Source organism: Hyla sarda, chromosome 6 (genome assembly GCF_029499605.1).
Source record: "Hyla sarda isolate aHylSar1 chromosome 6, aHylSar1.hap1, whole genome shotgun sequence".
In the NCBI taxonomy this organism is placed as follows: domain Eukaryota; kingdom Metazoa; phylum Chordata; class Amphibia; order Anura; family Hylidae; genus Hyla; species Hyla sarda.
The window spans coordinates 65,067,840-65,080,410 of NC_079194.1; the positions used below are offsets into that span (position 1 = coordinate 65,067,840).

At 46.2% G+C, this 12,571-nt stretch overlaps 1 protein-coding gene across 5 annotated transcripts in view; it reads right to left on the minus strand.

Annotated features, from left to right (window-relative positions):
• The window catches only part of ZC3H7B (zinc finger CCCH-type containing 7B), a 97,279-nt gene that overhangs the window by 46,269 nt on the left and 38,439 nt on the right, over positions 1–12,571 (minus strand). For all 5 annotated transcript variants that reach the window (XM_056523998.1, XM_056523996.1, XM_056523995.1 and 2 more), the window contains exons 13-15: positions 10,770–10,931; positions 5,016–5,215; positions 3,361–3,461 (exon numbers count right to left, since the gene is read on the minus strand). In XM_056523998.1, the coding sequence (XP_056379973.1) occupies positions 3,361–3,461; positions 5,016–5,215; positions 10,770–10,931 (463 nt within the window). The remainder of the gene's footprint in view (positions 1–3,360; positions 3,462–5,015; positions 5,216–10,769; positions 10,932–12,571) is intronic.

The window sequence follows — 12,571 nt, forward strand, 5'->3', positions numbered from 1 at the left end:
TCTCTGGGTCCCCAATGGAGCCTACTGAGAAACAAAGTACTCTATCAGAACTGCAGGCATATATACTCCTAACAAAGATAGTTGTGCTGTATGTATGTATTTAGAGAAAAGTCTAGACAAGTGTTTCCCAACCAGTGAGCCTTCAGCTGTTGCAAAACTACAACTCCCAGCATGCCCTGACAGCAACAGCTAAGGCACACTGGTATAGACTGAACACAACAGTATCCTCCTCTCTGGAAGTCAATACAACTGATCTCCCTTTAGGAGAGCTCAGCGGTGGTGTGCACGTAGCCTTACTTATTTTGCCTTTTGAATTAGAAAACACATTTGAACCCTAAAAACGTGTGAACACACTGAAGGGATGCAGATTTTCTGCAGTGGCAGATCTGCACCAAGATAAGCATATTTAACCCCTTAAGGACCACAGGTTTTTTTCATTTTTGTTTTTTCCACCTCACCTTCTAAAAATCATAACACTTTCACAATTTTCCACTTACAGACCCATATGAGGGCTTGTTTTTTGCGCAACTAATTTTAATTTGTAATGACATCAATCATTTAACTACAATTCTATGGCCAAACCAAAAAATAAATCTTTGTGGGGCAAAATGAAAAAAAGGGCCATTTGTAACTTTTGGGAACTTCCAATTCCACGCAGAGCACTTTTCAGTAAAAATTACACTATCTTCCTTCTGTAGGTCCATATGATAAAACCTATATAAATTGGGTATCATTTTTATTTTGTTTTACTTTTTTTTCAAAAATGTATCTTTTGCACTAAAATTAGCATGTTTAACCCCTTAACGACGAAGGACGTAAATGTACGTCCTGGTGATGCGGTACTTAACACACCAGGACGTACATTTACGTCCTAAGCATAACCGCGGGCATCGGAGCGATGCCAAGATCATGCGCGGCAGGTCCCGGCTGTTGATCGCAGCCAGGGGCCCGCCGGTAATGGCGAACATCCGCGATCCCGCAGATGTCCGCCATTAACCCCTCAGATGCCGTGATCAATACCGATCACGGCATCTGCAGCATCGCGGTCACTTAATTGGATTGTCTGATCGCCCGCAGCGCTGCCGCGGCGATCCGATCATCCTGCACTGCAGCCGGAGGTCCCCTCACCTGGCTCCGCTGTCTTTCAGGAGTCTTCTGCTCTGATCTGCCTTCCTGCAGACCAGAGCAGAAGATGACCGATAACCCTGATTAGTGCCATGTCCTATACATAGCACTGAACAGGATTAGCAATCGAATGATTGCTTTAAGTAGTCCCCTATGGGGACTATTAAAGTGAAAAAATAAAAGTTAAAAAATAAAGTTAAAAAAATGTGAAAAAAACCCTCCCCAATAAAAACGTAAATTGCCCCATTTTCCCTATTTCACCCCCAAAAAGTGTTAAAAAAATATTTTATATGCATATTTGGTATCGCTGCATGCGTAAATATCTGAACTATTAAAATAAAATGTTAATGATACCATACGGTGAACGGCGAGAACGTAAAAAAAAAAATTTAAAAAAGGCCAAAATAGCTGCTTTTTTTTTATAAATCATTTTATTCCCCAAAAAATTAATAAAAAATGTATTAAAAGTTTTATATAAGCAAATATGGTATCAATAAAAAGTACAGATGACGGCGCAAAAAATGAGCCCTCATACCGCCACTGATATGGAAAAATGAAAAAGTTATAGGTCTTCAAAATAGGGGGGATCTTAAACGTACTAATTTGGTTACACAGTTTACGATTTTTTTTTTAAGCGCAACAGTAATAGAAAAGTATGTTATCACTGGTATCATTTTAATCGTATTGACCCAAAGAATAAAGAACACGTCACTTTTACAATAAATTGTACGGCGTGAAAACGAAACCTTCCAAAATTAGCAAAATTGCGGTTTTCTTTTTAATTTCCCCACACAAATAGTATTTCTTTGGTTGCGCCATACATTTTATGATATAATGAGTGATGGCAATACAACGGACAACTGGTCGCGCAAAAAACAAGCCCTCATACTAGTTTGTGGATGAAAAGGGGTTAAAAATGTCCTCTTCTGACCCCTATAAACTTTTTTATTTCTTATTATACAGGGATGTGTGAGGGCTTATTTTTTGTGCCGTGATCTGTAGTTATTTTCGTGACTTTTTTAATCGCTTTTAATAAAAAAAAACATTTGGGTATACAAAGTGACCAAAAATACACAATTTTGGACTTTGGTATTTTTTTTTTACGTGTACGCCTTTGTCCGTGTGGTTTAATGTTATAATTGGTACCACATATGAAAACAGAAAAAGGGGTAGATAGTACTCCTCTGTGCTCTCTCCTGTCTGATAGCACTCCTCTGTGCTCTGTCTGATAGGACTCCTCTGTGCTCTCTCCTATCTGATAATACTCCTCTGTGCTTCCTCTGTGCTCTCTCCTATCTGATAGGACAGGAGAGAGCACAGAGGAGTGCTATCAGATAGGAGAGAGCACAGAGGAGTGCTAGCCCACCCTCACTTACTGAACTTTGTCCATGCCTATGCTTCAGCATGGATAAAGTCATGATTTCTATAAAAAGGAAATAACATTTTCTTATGAAGTATATTCGAAAGGTTAAGGAAAAAATCATAGAAAACATTTTAGATTGCAAAGGGTGGGGGCCTTGCACTGAGTGCTGGGGCCCCCCACGATCTCCTGTTTGGAGCCCCGGCTCTCCTTTACAGCCGATCGGGGATTTCTTCCATGATACTTCTCTTTTAATGCTTTGTCAAGATGTACAACATATTAGTTTTTTAATCTGACAGTGCCTATTTAAAATCACATTTATTAACTATTTTTTACACTATCTTTTAGTTCCCTATTCCATAAAATCCTTCGATTACACTGAACAATGCTGTGCCATAGCATTGATCAGCGTTATTGGTCTTCTCAGCTGGTCCCAAACAGCCCGCTGAGCTAGCCGGGATAACTTTTTTCCGTTTAAGCTGAATTAAAAAAAATATTTATGTGAATTTTTTATACAAATTTTATCCGATTTTATTTTAAATCTGCAGCACATCCATAGCACAATCTACAAAATCTATGGATTGATTACAGATTCTGGATTTACAAATCTGTGCCTAATAGCCAGGATGTGGATGAGCCCCACTATTTAATGCTCATCTGGATCCAAAACCACAGCAGAAATCCAAGGACATGCCTTTATTTTTCTAATGAGAATCCATAAGGAGATCGATTTTTCAGATAGAAAAATTATGTTTTGTGCACTGGGCGTTATTGTGCAGGCCAACCAATAAAACTTCACATACTAAAAGCAGCTTTTTCCGTAAGTGAATACACTGGGTAGTAATTCTTTAATCCACATGGATGTAAAAACCTACTTGTGTTTAGAGAAACTGTGTTGGTTACTGGGATTAGTGCAGACATCTGGGTTTTCTGGATTTCTTTTGCTGATTATCTGGGGTTTGCTGTCAAAACAAGCCTGAGAAAGGAGAAGGCAATAAGATATTAACAGACACATATACATATATATATATATATATATATATATATATATATATATATATATATATATATATATATATACACACACACACACATATATGTTTTTAATACCCCCCAAAGCCTGTATGGATTGGCTTCATGAAACCCCTGATCATCCTTGTAAATACATTTGTTAAAAATAAAGGAGACATCAGAAGTTTCTTTATAGATATAACCTAAAGGCTTAAGATATATCTTTGTCGGGTTGTTAATGGAGTCACAACTTAAGGATGCCTGAAGCATCAACATCATCACCGGGGTTAAGATTTTGTAAAGATACTCTTTAGGCAATACAGAATTACAGAATACAGAATTTATGAGTTTATTTATGCTTACAAATTACCTTTGGAAATTCAGGTGCAGCAGAATCATAGTATGTAAATGGGATTCCGTTGCACAGTGCGCTCTGCACTGTATAGTTTCTGCCGCTGAAAGGATGATCTCGGTCATTCTTTCGGTGAAATCCTTCTGGGACAAATTGCTGTCTATGGGTATGTACGTGCGGAGCTAATTCTGGCCAAACTCGGAATCTCTGGCCAGTATTTTTTGGCAGGAGCTTCCACAGTGTGAACCCAGCCTTAAAGGGGTTCTCCGGGATTTAGACATCTTATCCCCTATCCAAAGGATCCACTGCTGGGGACCCCCCCGTGATCTTGGACGCGGCACCCCGTTTATAATCAGTCCCCAGAGCGTGTTCGCTCCGGGTCTGATTACCGGCGACCACAGGGCCCCCGTGTGACGTCACGCTCTGCCCCTCAATGCAAGCCTATGGGAGGGGGCGTGATAGCTGTCACGCCCCCTCCAATAGGCTTGCATTGAGGGGCGGAGCGTGACATCACACGGGGACGGAGGCGTGACGTCACACGCCGTCGGCCCAGTGGTCGCCGGTAATCAGACCCGGAGAGAACACACTCTGGGGACTGATTATTAACAAGGTGCCGCGTGCAAGATCACGGGGTCCCCAGCAGTGGGACTCCCGTGATCAGACATCTTATCCCCTATCCTTTGGATAGGGGATAAAATGTCTAAGCATCGGAGAACCCCTTTAAAGTTGAAATGTCCAGCCCTTTATGCTCCCCTTCCTCAATTTAGTATTTCAATATAAAATCCATAATGAATCCACAGCAGACAACAAGTGACCATACCACTGTAGGTCAGTTTCTGGTGTAGATTTTTACTACAACGTGTGGTTGAGATTTCGAAAATTTTATTCACCTTACTGCTACTGTAAAAGTTGTGAATTTTACTCCTAGAAATTCAGTATAGAAAATCTGCAGTCAATCCAACAAGTGTGGCCGTACTCTAAAATCTAACAGGACTAATAGGGGGAAGCCTGATAATCCTGAAGTAAGCGATTGATAGCCTTCAATGTGTATAGGTAAGGCTGCCATTGCATTTATATTTTTTCACAAACTGCACTATGACCTGACTAGCTATATGACCTGGCAATGTCCATGTCTCAAGACTTTTAAACATTGTTTCAGTACTCCACCTGGCATAAAAAGGTAAAGATCCCCTTCTGTTCATGTAATAACCGGGATACACTTCCTGGCTTCACCAATCCCGGCAGCTGAAAAAGCTGATCTCTATGCAGGGCTCCTTTTCGCTCCTCATTCCACACGTCAATTTCCTCCTGATAATAGGCAAATGTGCAGTTATCGCCGTATTTACAGTCCTGTCGACTCTGGATGTCTGTAGTAAAATAAGAATCAAGTAGTGTTAATGCATATTTCTGTCTATATTCTACTTGTACGTAAAAAGGCCAATGCTTTAGAAGTAGCAAAAAAAAAAAAAAAAGGAGATTTTTGTACTCACCGTAAAATCTCTCTCTCTTGGGGGACACCTTACTCATGGGTATATGCTCTTTCCACTAGGAGGCGCTGACACTAGGAAAAAAAGTCGACTCCTCCCTGGCAGGATAGACCCACCCACCTGCAGTGAGGTAACTCAGTTTTGTCACAAAGCAGTAGGAGAAGCCAACAAGAAAAAACCTCTGAAGGACCCAAGAAATGAATCCCGGAGAGACAACTCAAGAACCCGAAAGAATAAACCGGAAAAAAGATGAAGAAATGGGTGGGTGCGGTGTCCCCCAATGAGAGCTACGAGAAAGATTTCACGGTGAGTACAAAAATCTCCTTTTCTCTTGCGCTTCTCATTGGGGGACACCTTACTCATGGGACGTACCAAAGCAGTCCCCTAGGGTGGGAAAAGACAACCACCGGAGAGAAGGAACCAGTCCCTAGACTGAACTCACGAGTCCACGGGGCCCGTAGACGAGCCCCCAGACCGGAGACAAATGAAAGCCAGAAATTGAACTTCCAGAAGACCTCTGGAGGGGAACCAGACAGAAACTGAATCTGCCAGGGTGACCTGGAAAACGAAAAAAAAAACCTGGAGTGAAAGGAAAAACAGACGTCCGCGAAAAGTCTCCGGATAACCACTGCCAGGTAAAAACAGGAAGAAGAGAAGGAGAGCAGTGGAGAAAAAGCCGCTCCGCCTGACGGGCCGAAACAGAACACATGTCCAAGATCGGAAACTGCACCATGGTGCAACTGAAAGAGCTGCCTGCAAAGAAGGCACGCCACAGCATCTAAGGATGAAGTCCAAGCCAAAGACCAACAATTAATAGACCCAGTGGTCCAGGCAGACAAGAGCACTCCGGAAAAAACATCCCGCCAGAGCGGGAACGGAGGGGGGAACAAAGGAGAACCCAGGGGGACTCCTAGGGACCGGGCGCAGGAAGGAGCATGCCAGAAGACTCAGGAAGCAGTGTGGTACAACTGAGACAGACAAAAAAAAAAGAAGAAGCAACCCTTTCATGGAGATCGCACAAATTCCTCCAACAGAGGAAAGAGTCCAGGCTGCATGAACAGCCGTAGATAACAAAAAACGTAGAAGAGAGCCGGCTGCAAAGGTGGCCGGGCAAGCCCACAAACCTAGACCGCAAGAACTCGTGGAATGCCCTCGGTAGAAGACAAGAGCCCTATCGATATGGAATGCCCTCAGTAGAAGACAAGGGCCCTATCGATATCCCGCCTAAAAAGGGGGACGACGAGACGGCATCATCTTGGCGGCAGAAAAAGCTCAGCAGCATAGTCCCTCCAGAGGAGGGAAAACAAGGGAGGGCAAAGTTTGCAACAAAGACACCAGAAAGACCCATGCCAAGCACCCCGATCCCCAAACCCCCCTGAGGAAAGGAGAAGGCAAGTGTGCCAGGCACAGCAGCAAAAAAGAAACCACCATACAACCATGTAACAAGTGTTGAGAGCCAAATCAGATGGGGAAAAAGGCAAAAGATTAGGTGCCTAAGGCACCCGGACAGAAAATAAACGTGGAAAAGAACACCCGTATGCATAGGAAGAGACTGAAGAGACTGTCGCCCCGCAAGCCCCAGGCCAGAGCCGAAGTGGATTAGCGCCACAGAACCACAGAAGCAAAAGCACAGGAAACTCTGAGGCTTACCCCACTAAAAGAAGGAAAGGTGGGCTTCACACCTACCGGGCAGCCATAGGATACGTGGGGACACAGACATGGGGATCTCACGATAGCAGCGGAGCACCAAGACTGCCGCACAAATAAAACAGTAGACATCCAATGAAGAAGGTATGTGGAGCAGGAAATCGGCCGACACAGAAACGTACAGGTAGAAAGGGTCCCCCGAACCCACAGATACACACCCTGAAGAACTGCGCCCCGGAAGAGAACATCGGACTACAGCCGCGGCTGCGAAGTAATGAGGAGGGCGAACAAGTGGTTTAGAAAGACATGCAGACAGTCCAACTATGTGGCATAGGAACCATGGACCAGCCCGGTCCCGCAGAAGAAAACACACAGAGAAGTGAGAAACCAGCCTTCGGACATAGCTAACCCTGCAGCTTAGAATGTGAAGTTTGGAACAAAAGCCACACAGCAACACGGGGTGATGCACTGAAAACAGTCCTTGGTAGCGGGTTACCTGAACTATCGTCCCAGCATGGGAAATGTATGGTAGATGACTGGAAGTAGCAGTTAGCCATGCGGAAAACCGACTGGCCTACAGGAAGAAAATTACAGAGCACCCGAGGGGACTCCAGTGAGCCGCCCACAGAAAGTGAGGTATTAAAGCGTTGTTCGACCAAAACGTTAGACCAGGCGGAATAGAAAATCCAACAGCCGAAGGAAAACCAGACTGACAACAAACCCGCGTAACTGTAGGGTCCTTACTTCAGTACCCTCACCCAGCAGAGAGTTACGGAAAAACCGGCTATGCCCGCGGCGGCCCGAGGTCAGGGACCAAAGGCAGCGGAAACCGAGTAGACAACAGACTGGCTGAACAAGGACATCACCCAAAGAGTTGAGAGAAAGGGAACAGTCAGAAAGTCAGTAACTGTATCCCATAGACAAAGGCAGGAGGGCGGGGAGGCCAAGGAGCCATGGACAGAAACCCCGCCCCCTCGAGATAGAGGGAGGCAGAGAAGCCATGGAATGCATCTCTGTCACCCCTATAGGGTCAGTGGAACACCAATGGTCAGTTCCGTGCTTACCACTAACAGCAGTGGTGAAAAGGGACTCCGGCCCAAAGCAGTCAGCCGCAACAGGCGGCAGAGGAGAAAGCAGACCAGTGACATCATGGTATAGAATCATAGAAGAGAGCAAGTCATTCTGGCAAGCACCTCCACCGCAGTGAGGTACCAGAATGTTTAACAGGTGGCGCAGGGAACAAGCAGACCACTGCCTGGCTAACAGGTACGGGTCCAGAGTAGACAAAGAGTCTGTCCGTCGGCACCACGCAGAACAGAGGGACACCGAGGCTCCCGCCTCAGAGACATCAGCTGGGTGATGTCTGCCAGGCGGTGTAGGTCATTTCTGATATGGATTCAGAGGAGACAATCTGACGGACACCTCGCAGGGTAGTGAGGTACCAGAACTCCAACCGCGGGAACAACAGCCATGTGATGGATGAAACCACGCAGACAACTGTCTGGCTAACTGGTATGGCCCAACAGTAGATGCCGAGTCATTCCATCGGCACCCCGCAAAAAAAGGTGGGGTAGTGAGACACCCACCGTAGATACCGCAGTTGATTGACATATGGGTCCAGAGTAGACAAGGAGCCGGTCAGTCGGCACCTTGCACAGTGGAGAGGTACCAGAACTCCAACCACAGCATATCAACCACGTGACGGTTGAGAGGCAGTTGCCGGAAACCATGCAGACAACTGTCCGGCTTATGGTACATAGACAGCGAGTCCTCCTGTCGGCACCTCGCATTGCAGAGGGGTACCGAGACTCCAGTCGCAGACATATCAGCCGTTTGCTGTATGACAAGCGGTGTCTTACTAGTATGGGTCCATAGTAGACAACGACTCATCCCATCGGCACCTCGCCCAGTAGTGAGGTACCGGAACTCCAGTTGTAGGTACATCAGCCGTATGACAGTCGGTGTAGGAAACCATGCAGACCACTGTCTGGCTTACAGGAATGGGTCCATAGTAGATAATGGAACACTCCATCGGAAAACTCACACAGTAGTAAGGTACCGGACTCCAGACGCAGACACACCAGCAGTTTGGTGTATGACAGGCGGAGTAGGCAACCATGCAGACCACTGTCCGGCTTACTGGTAGTGAGGTACCGGAACACCAGTTGTAGGTACATCAGCTGTATGACGTATGACAGTCGGTGTAGGAAACCATGCAGGGGGACCAATATGTGCAAGGAGCCCCCCCAAGTGCTGCCCCTCAGCGGCAGACAGGACACTATAGTGCCTGCCAAGCCGCCGCTCCAGAAGGGGTTAATAGGGGACCGAGCGCGAGGTGCCGCGGGAGCCATAACGTTGCCCGCGCCGCCCCAGGAACGGGGAAGGAGGACGGGACAATGGCCCCCAGCAGCGCACGAGCCGGAGGGGAGGTCGGGAAGAAGGGCGGAGCTACCCCCCATAGAACAGAGAGGCGGCCATGTGCCGACAGGGACCGGACCCCTGGCAGCGGAGCTGGAGCTTCCCAGCGCCCGCAGCAAACCGCAGCCGGAACCCACAGCGCCAGCCGCACCTGCACAGTGTGGGCGGCAACTGTACAGAAAATAGCCGGCGGAAAACAACAGCCGGGCTGAAAGGAAGTGAGCCGGCAGAACTCCTGTGGAGGGAGCCGCCGCAAGATGTCGGTGGCTGCCCTCCACAGGACCGAGTATATAAAACACAGCCCCCCAAGAAAACCCAAAGTGAAAAACCCCCCAATAAAAGGACAGGGTCCCATCAGCTAGGTGATGCAGCCGAAGCTGCATGAAGGATTAACCCCTTGCCGCCCGGACCCTAAAAAACCCGCCCAGAAACAGGGGCCCACATGGTCGGGTACCCGGGAGGGGAGGGGGTGATGGGAGGGGGAGAGATAATATACTCACCCTCGAAGTCTTCGACCAGCTTGTGCCAACCTGCCTTTTGCCGACATGGCGAACAGGGGCGAATGGAGGACCCGGACCCAGGGTACACCGCCAGGCGCTGGTTGTTGACGAGGAGGGGTTAACGGGTCATTCCATTCCAATGCACCGTGCCCCTAGCTCGCATGTGGGGGATCAAGCAGCGCCATGCTCCTGTCACCTCACGCTATAAAAAATAAAAAAGGAGAGAAAAAACTAAACTTTAAGCCTTAAGCTAAGAAAATAACAGAGAGAAAAAAACACAAGGTCTGTGGAGCTCCACAGAACCATGTCTGGCCTCCTAACCAACACTAATAAAACTGAATTACCTCACTGCAGGTGGGCGGGTATATCCTGCCAGGGAGGAGTCGACTTTTTTTCCTAGTGTCAGCGCCTCCTAGTGGCAAGAGCATATACCCACGTGTAAGGTGTCCCCCAATGAGAAGCGCAAGAGAAATATATATTTATTAAATAATAATAGTATAAATGTTTTAAATAATACTTATTCATTGTATAAAGTATAGATGAATAATTTTACAATATCCTTACTGTACCAAGTTCTCAACAGGACAGGACAGAATTTTATTCTCTGGAAGTAAATAATCTTGGTTCCTATTGTAAATGGTGCATAATTGATAGAGAAATGGATTGAAAAGTTGTGTAACTTATTTTCTAAAACTGTAATACCCTTTAGTTTTTTTTTTTTTTTACAGTTCTGATCATTGCATTGTAGTCTGCGTTACATTTGGGAGATGTTTGAACTTATCTGGAGACATCCCCTGGTCATACAGCTACACCTGGCCTTTCTAGATGCCCCACTGCAAGTAATTGAAACAAAAACACTCTTTACTAACCTTTGCACAACATGTAAGGACCGGTAAAATTGACTTTCATTGGCCGTGGCCGAATCTTTAACCACGCTTTGTTTTCAGAGCTCTTCATTCGTGCTAATAAAATGTCTTTTTTACACTTGTGCTCTAATTTTTCTTTGTAGGTGAAGTCAAGCGCCTTGGGGCCTGCAAGAGAAAAGGAACCATAAGAGGGTACAGAAACAGAGTGTGACCAGCTTTACTGGTACCACGCCAACTTGTTTTCTGCATGCAATGTAAATTAAACAAATAAACAGTAGAGCAGTGTTCCCCAACCAGTGCCAAACTACAATTCCAATCATGCCCTGAAAGCAAAGGGAAAACAGCATGTTGGTAACACTATTGTATAAACGTCAACAAGAATTCAAGAAACAAAAGCTTTCTAGACAATCTAAAACTTGTAATTCCACAGTGTGTAATTTTAAAGAATACCTGTCGTCAACAAAAACTTTTTATATAATGTAGATAATACAATTATATGTATATCTGTAATATACGTTGGTTAAAAAATGTGTATATTTATGGATGAAAAAGTGCTGTCCCTGCAGCTATTTCCTGTGTGTCTATGAGGAGTACAAATGCAGGAAGGGAGGGCAGGAGAAGCAGGGCTCTGTGAAGGCTACTGGCTTGTCAATCATCCTGATGTGTGAGCCCATAGCATGTGACAGAACCTCAGTGTACAGAGCCCCGCTTGTCCTCAGTGTACAGAGTCTAACTTGTCCACCCTCACTTCCTTTATTTGGACTCCTCATAGAGACACACAGACACCAGCTGCAGGGACAAAAATATACATATTTCTCGGTCGCTCTTCATTGGGGGACACCTTCCCGATTGGTATATGCTCTTGCCACTAGGAGGCGTTGACACTAGAAAGAAAAAAAAAGCCTGCTCCTCCCTGGCAGGATATAACCGCCCACTGGAAGTGAGGTAATCAGTTTTAGCTAGTGTCAGCTAGGAGGCAAGACACAGGTCTGGGTGCTCCCCAGACCTGGTATTTTTTTATTATTATTATTTTCTAGTAAGGTCTGTTTAGTTAGGTTCTTTACTCCTTTTTATTTTCATTTTTCATGTGGGGGTTCAGGAGCATGGCGCTACCTGTTCCCCCATATGTGGCTAAGGGGCACGGGACAATGATGAATGCACCGTTAAACCCTTCCCGCCAACGGCTAGCTTCTGGGGTGGCACCTTGGAGGTCCTCCTATTTTCCCTGCTCGTCTTGGTCTGTAGCAGCATGACGTGATGCAGGTGACTAAAAAGCTGGTTGAAGACATCTCTAGGTGAGTATGTGAAGACATGTCATTTCTCCAAGGGCCGAAGTATCTGCGGCTGAAGTTCCGGTACCCCACTAGTGTGAGGTGACCGCTGGAGTGCACCGTTGTCTACTTGGACCCCTACCAGTAAGCCAGACAATGGTCTGCTTGGTTTTCTCTGCCACCTGTCGTTTCTTCAAGGGCTGAAGAGTGTATGGCTGCAGTTCCGGTACCTCACTGCAAAGGGTGCGGTGTCCGGTGGAGTGACCTGGCGTGTCCTGTGGACCCTATGCTGGGTGAAGGGGATGCCATCCATGGCTCATAAGCCTCCCCCGATCTCCCAGGGTGACTGGGATTCTATTCATGCCTTCTCAGCTTCACTGCCTTTCCACAGGCATCAAGGGGCCCACTTATTGCTATCTGACTGTGTTCCCTTATCACCAGCATCTGCAGGGGCACTCATTACGCCAGACCGTTATCTACACAGTGTCCTCCGCTGTCGGTCTCCCATCTTTGGGCTGCCGCGTGCAACAGTCT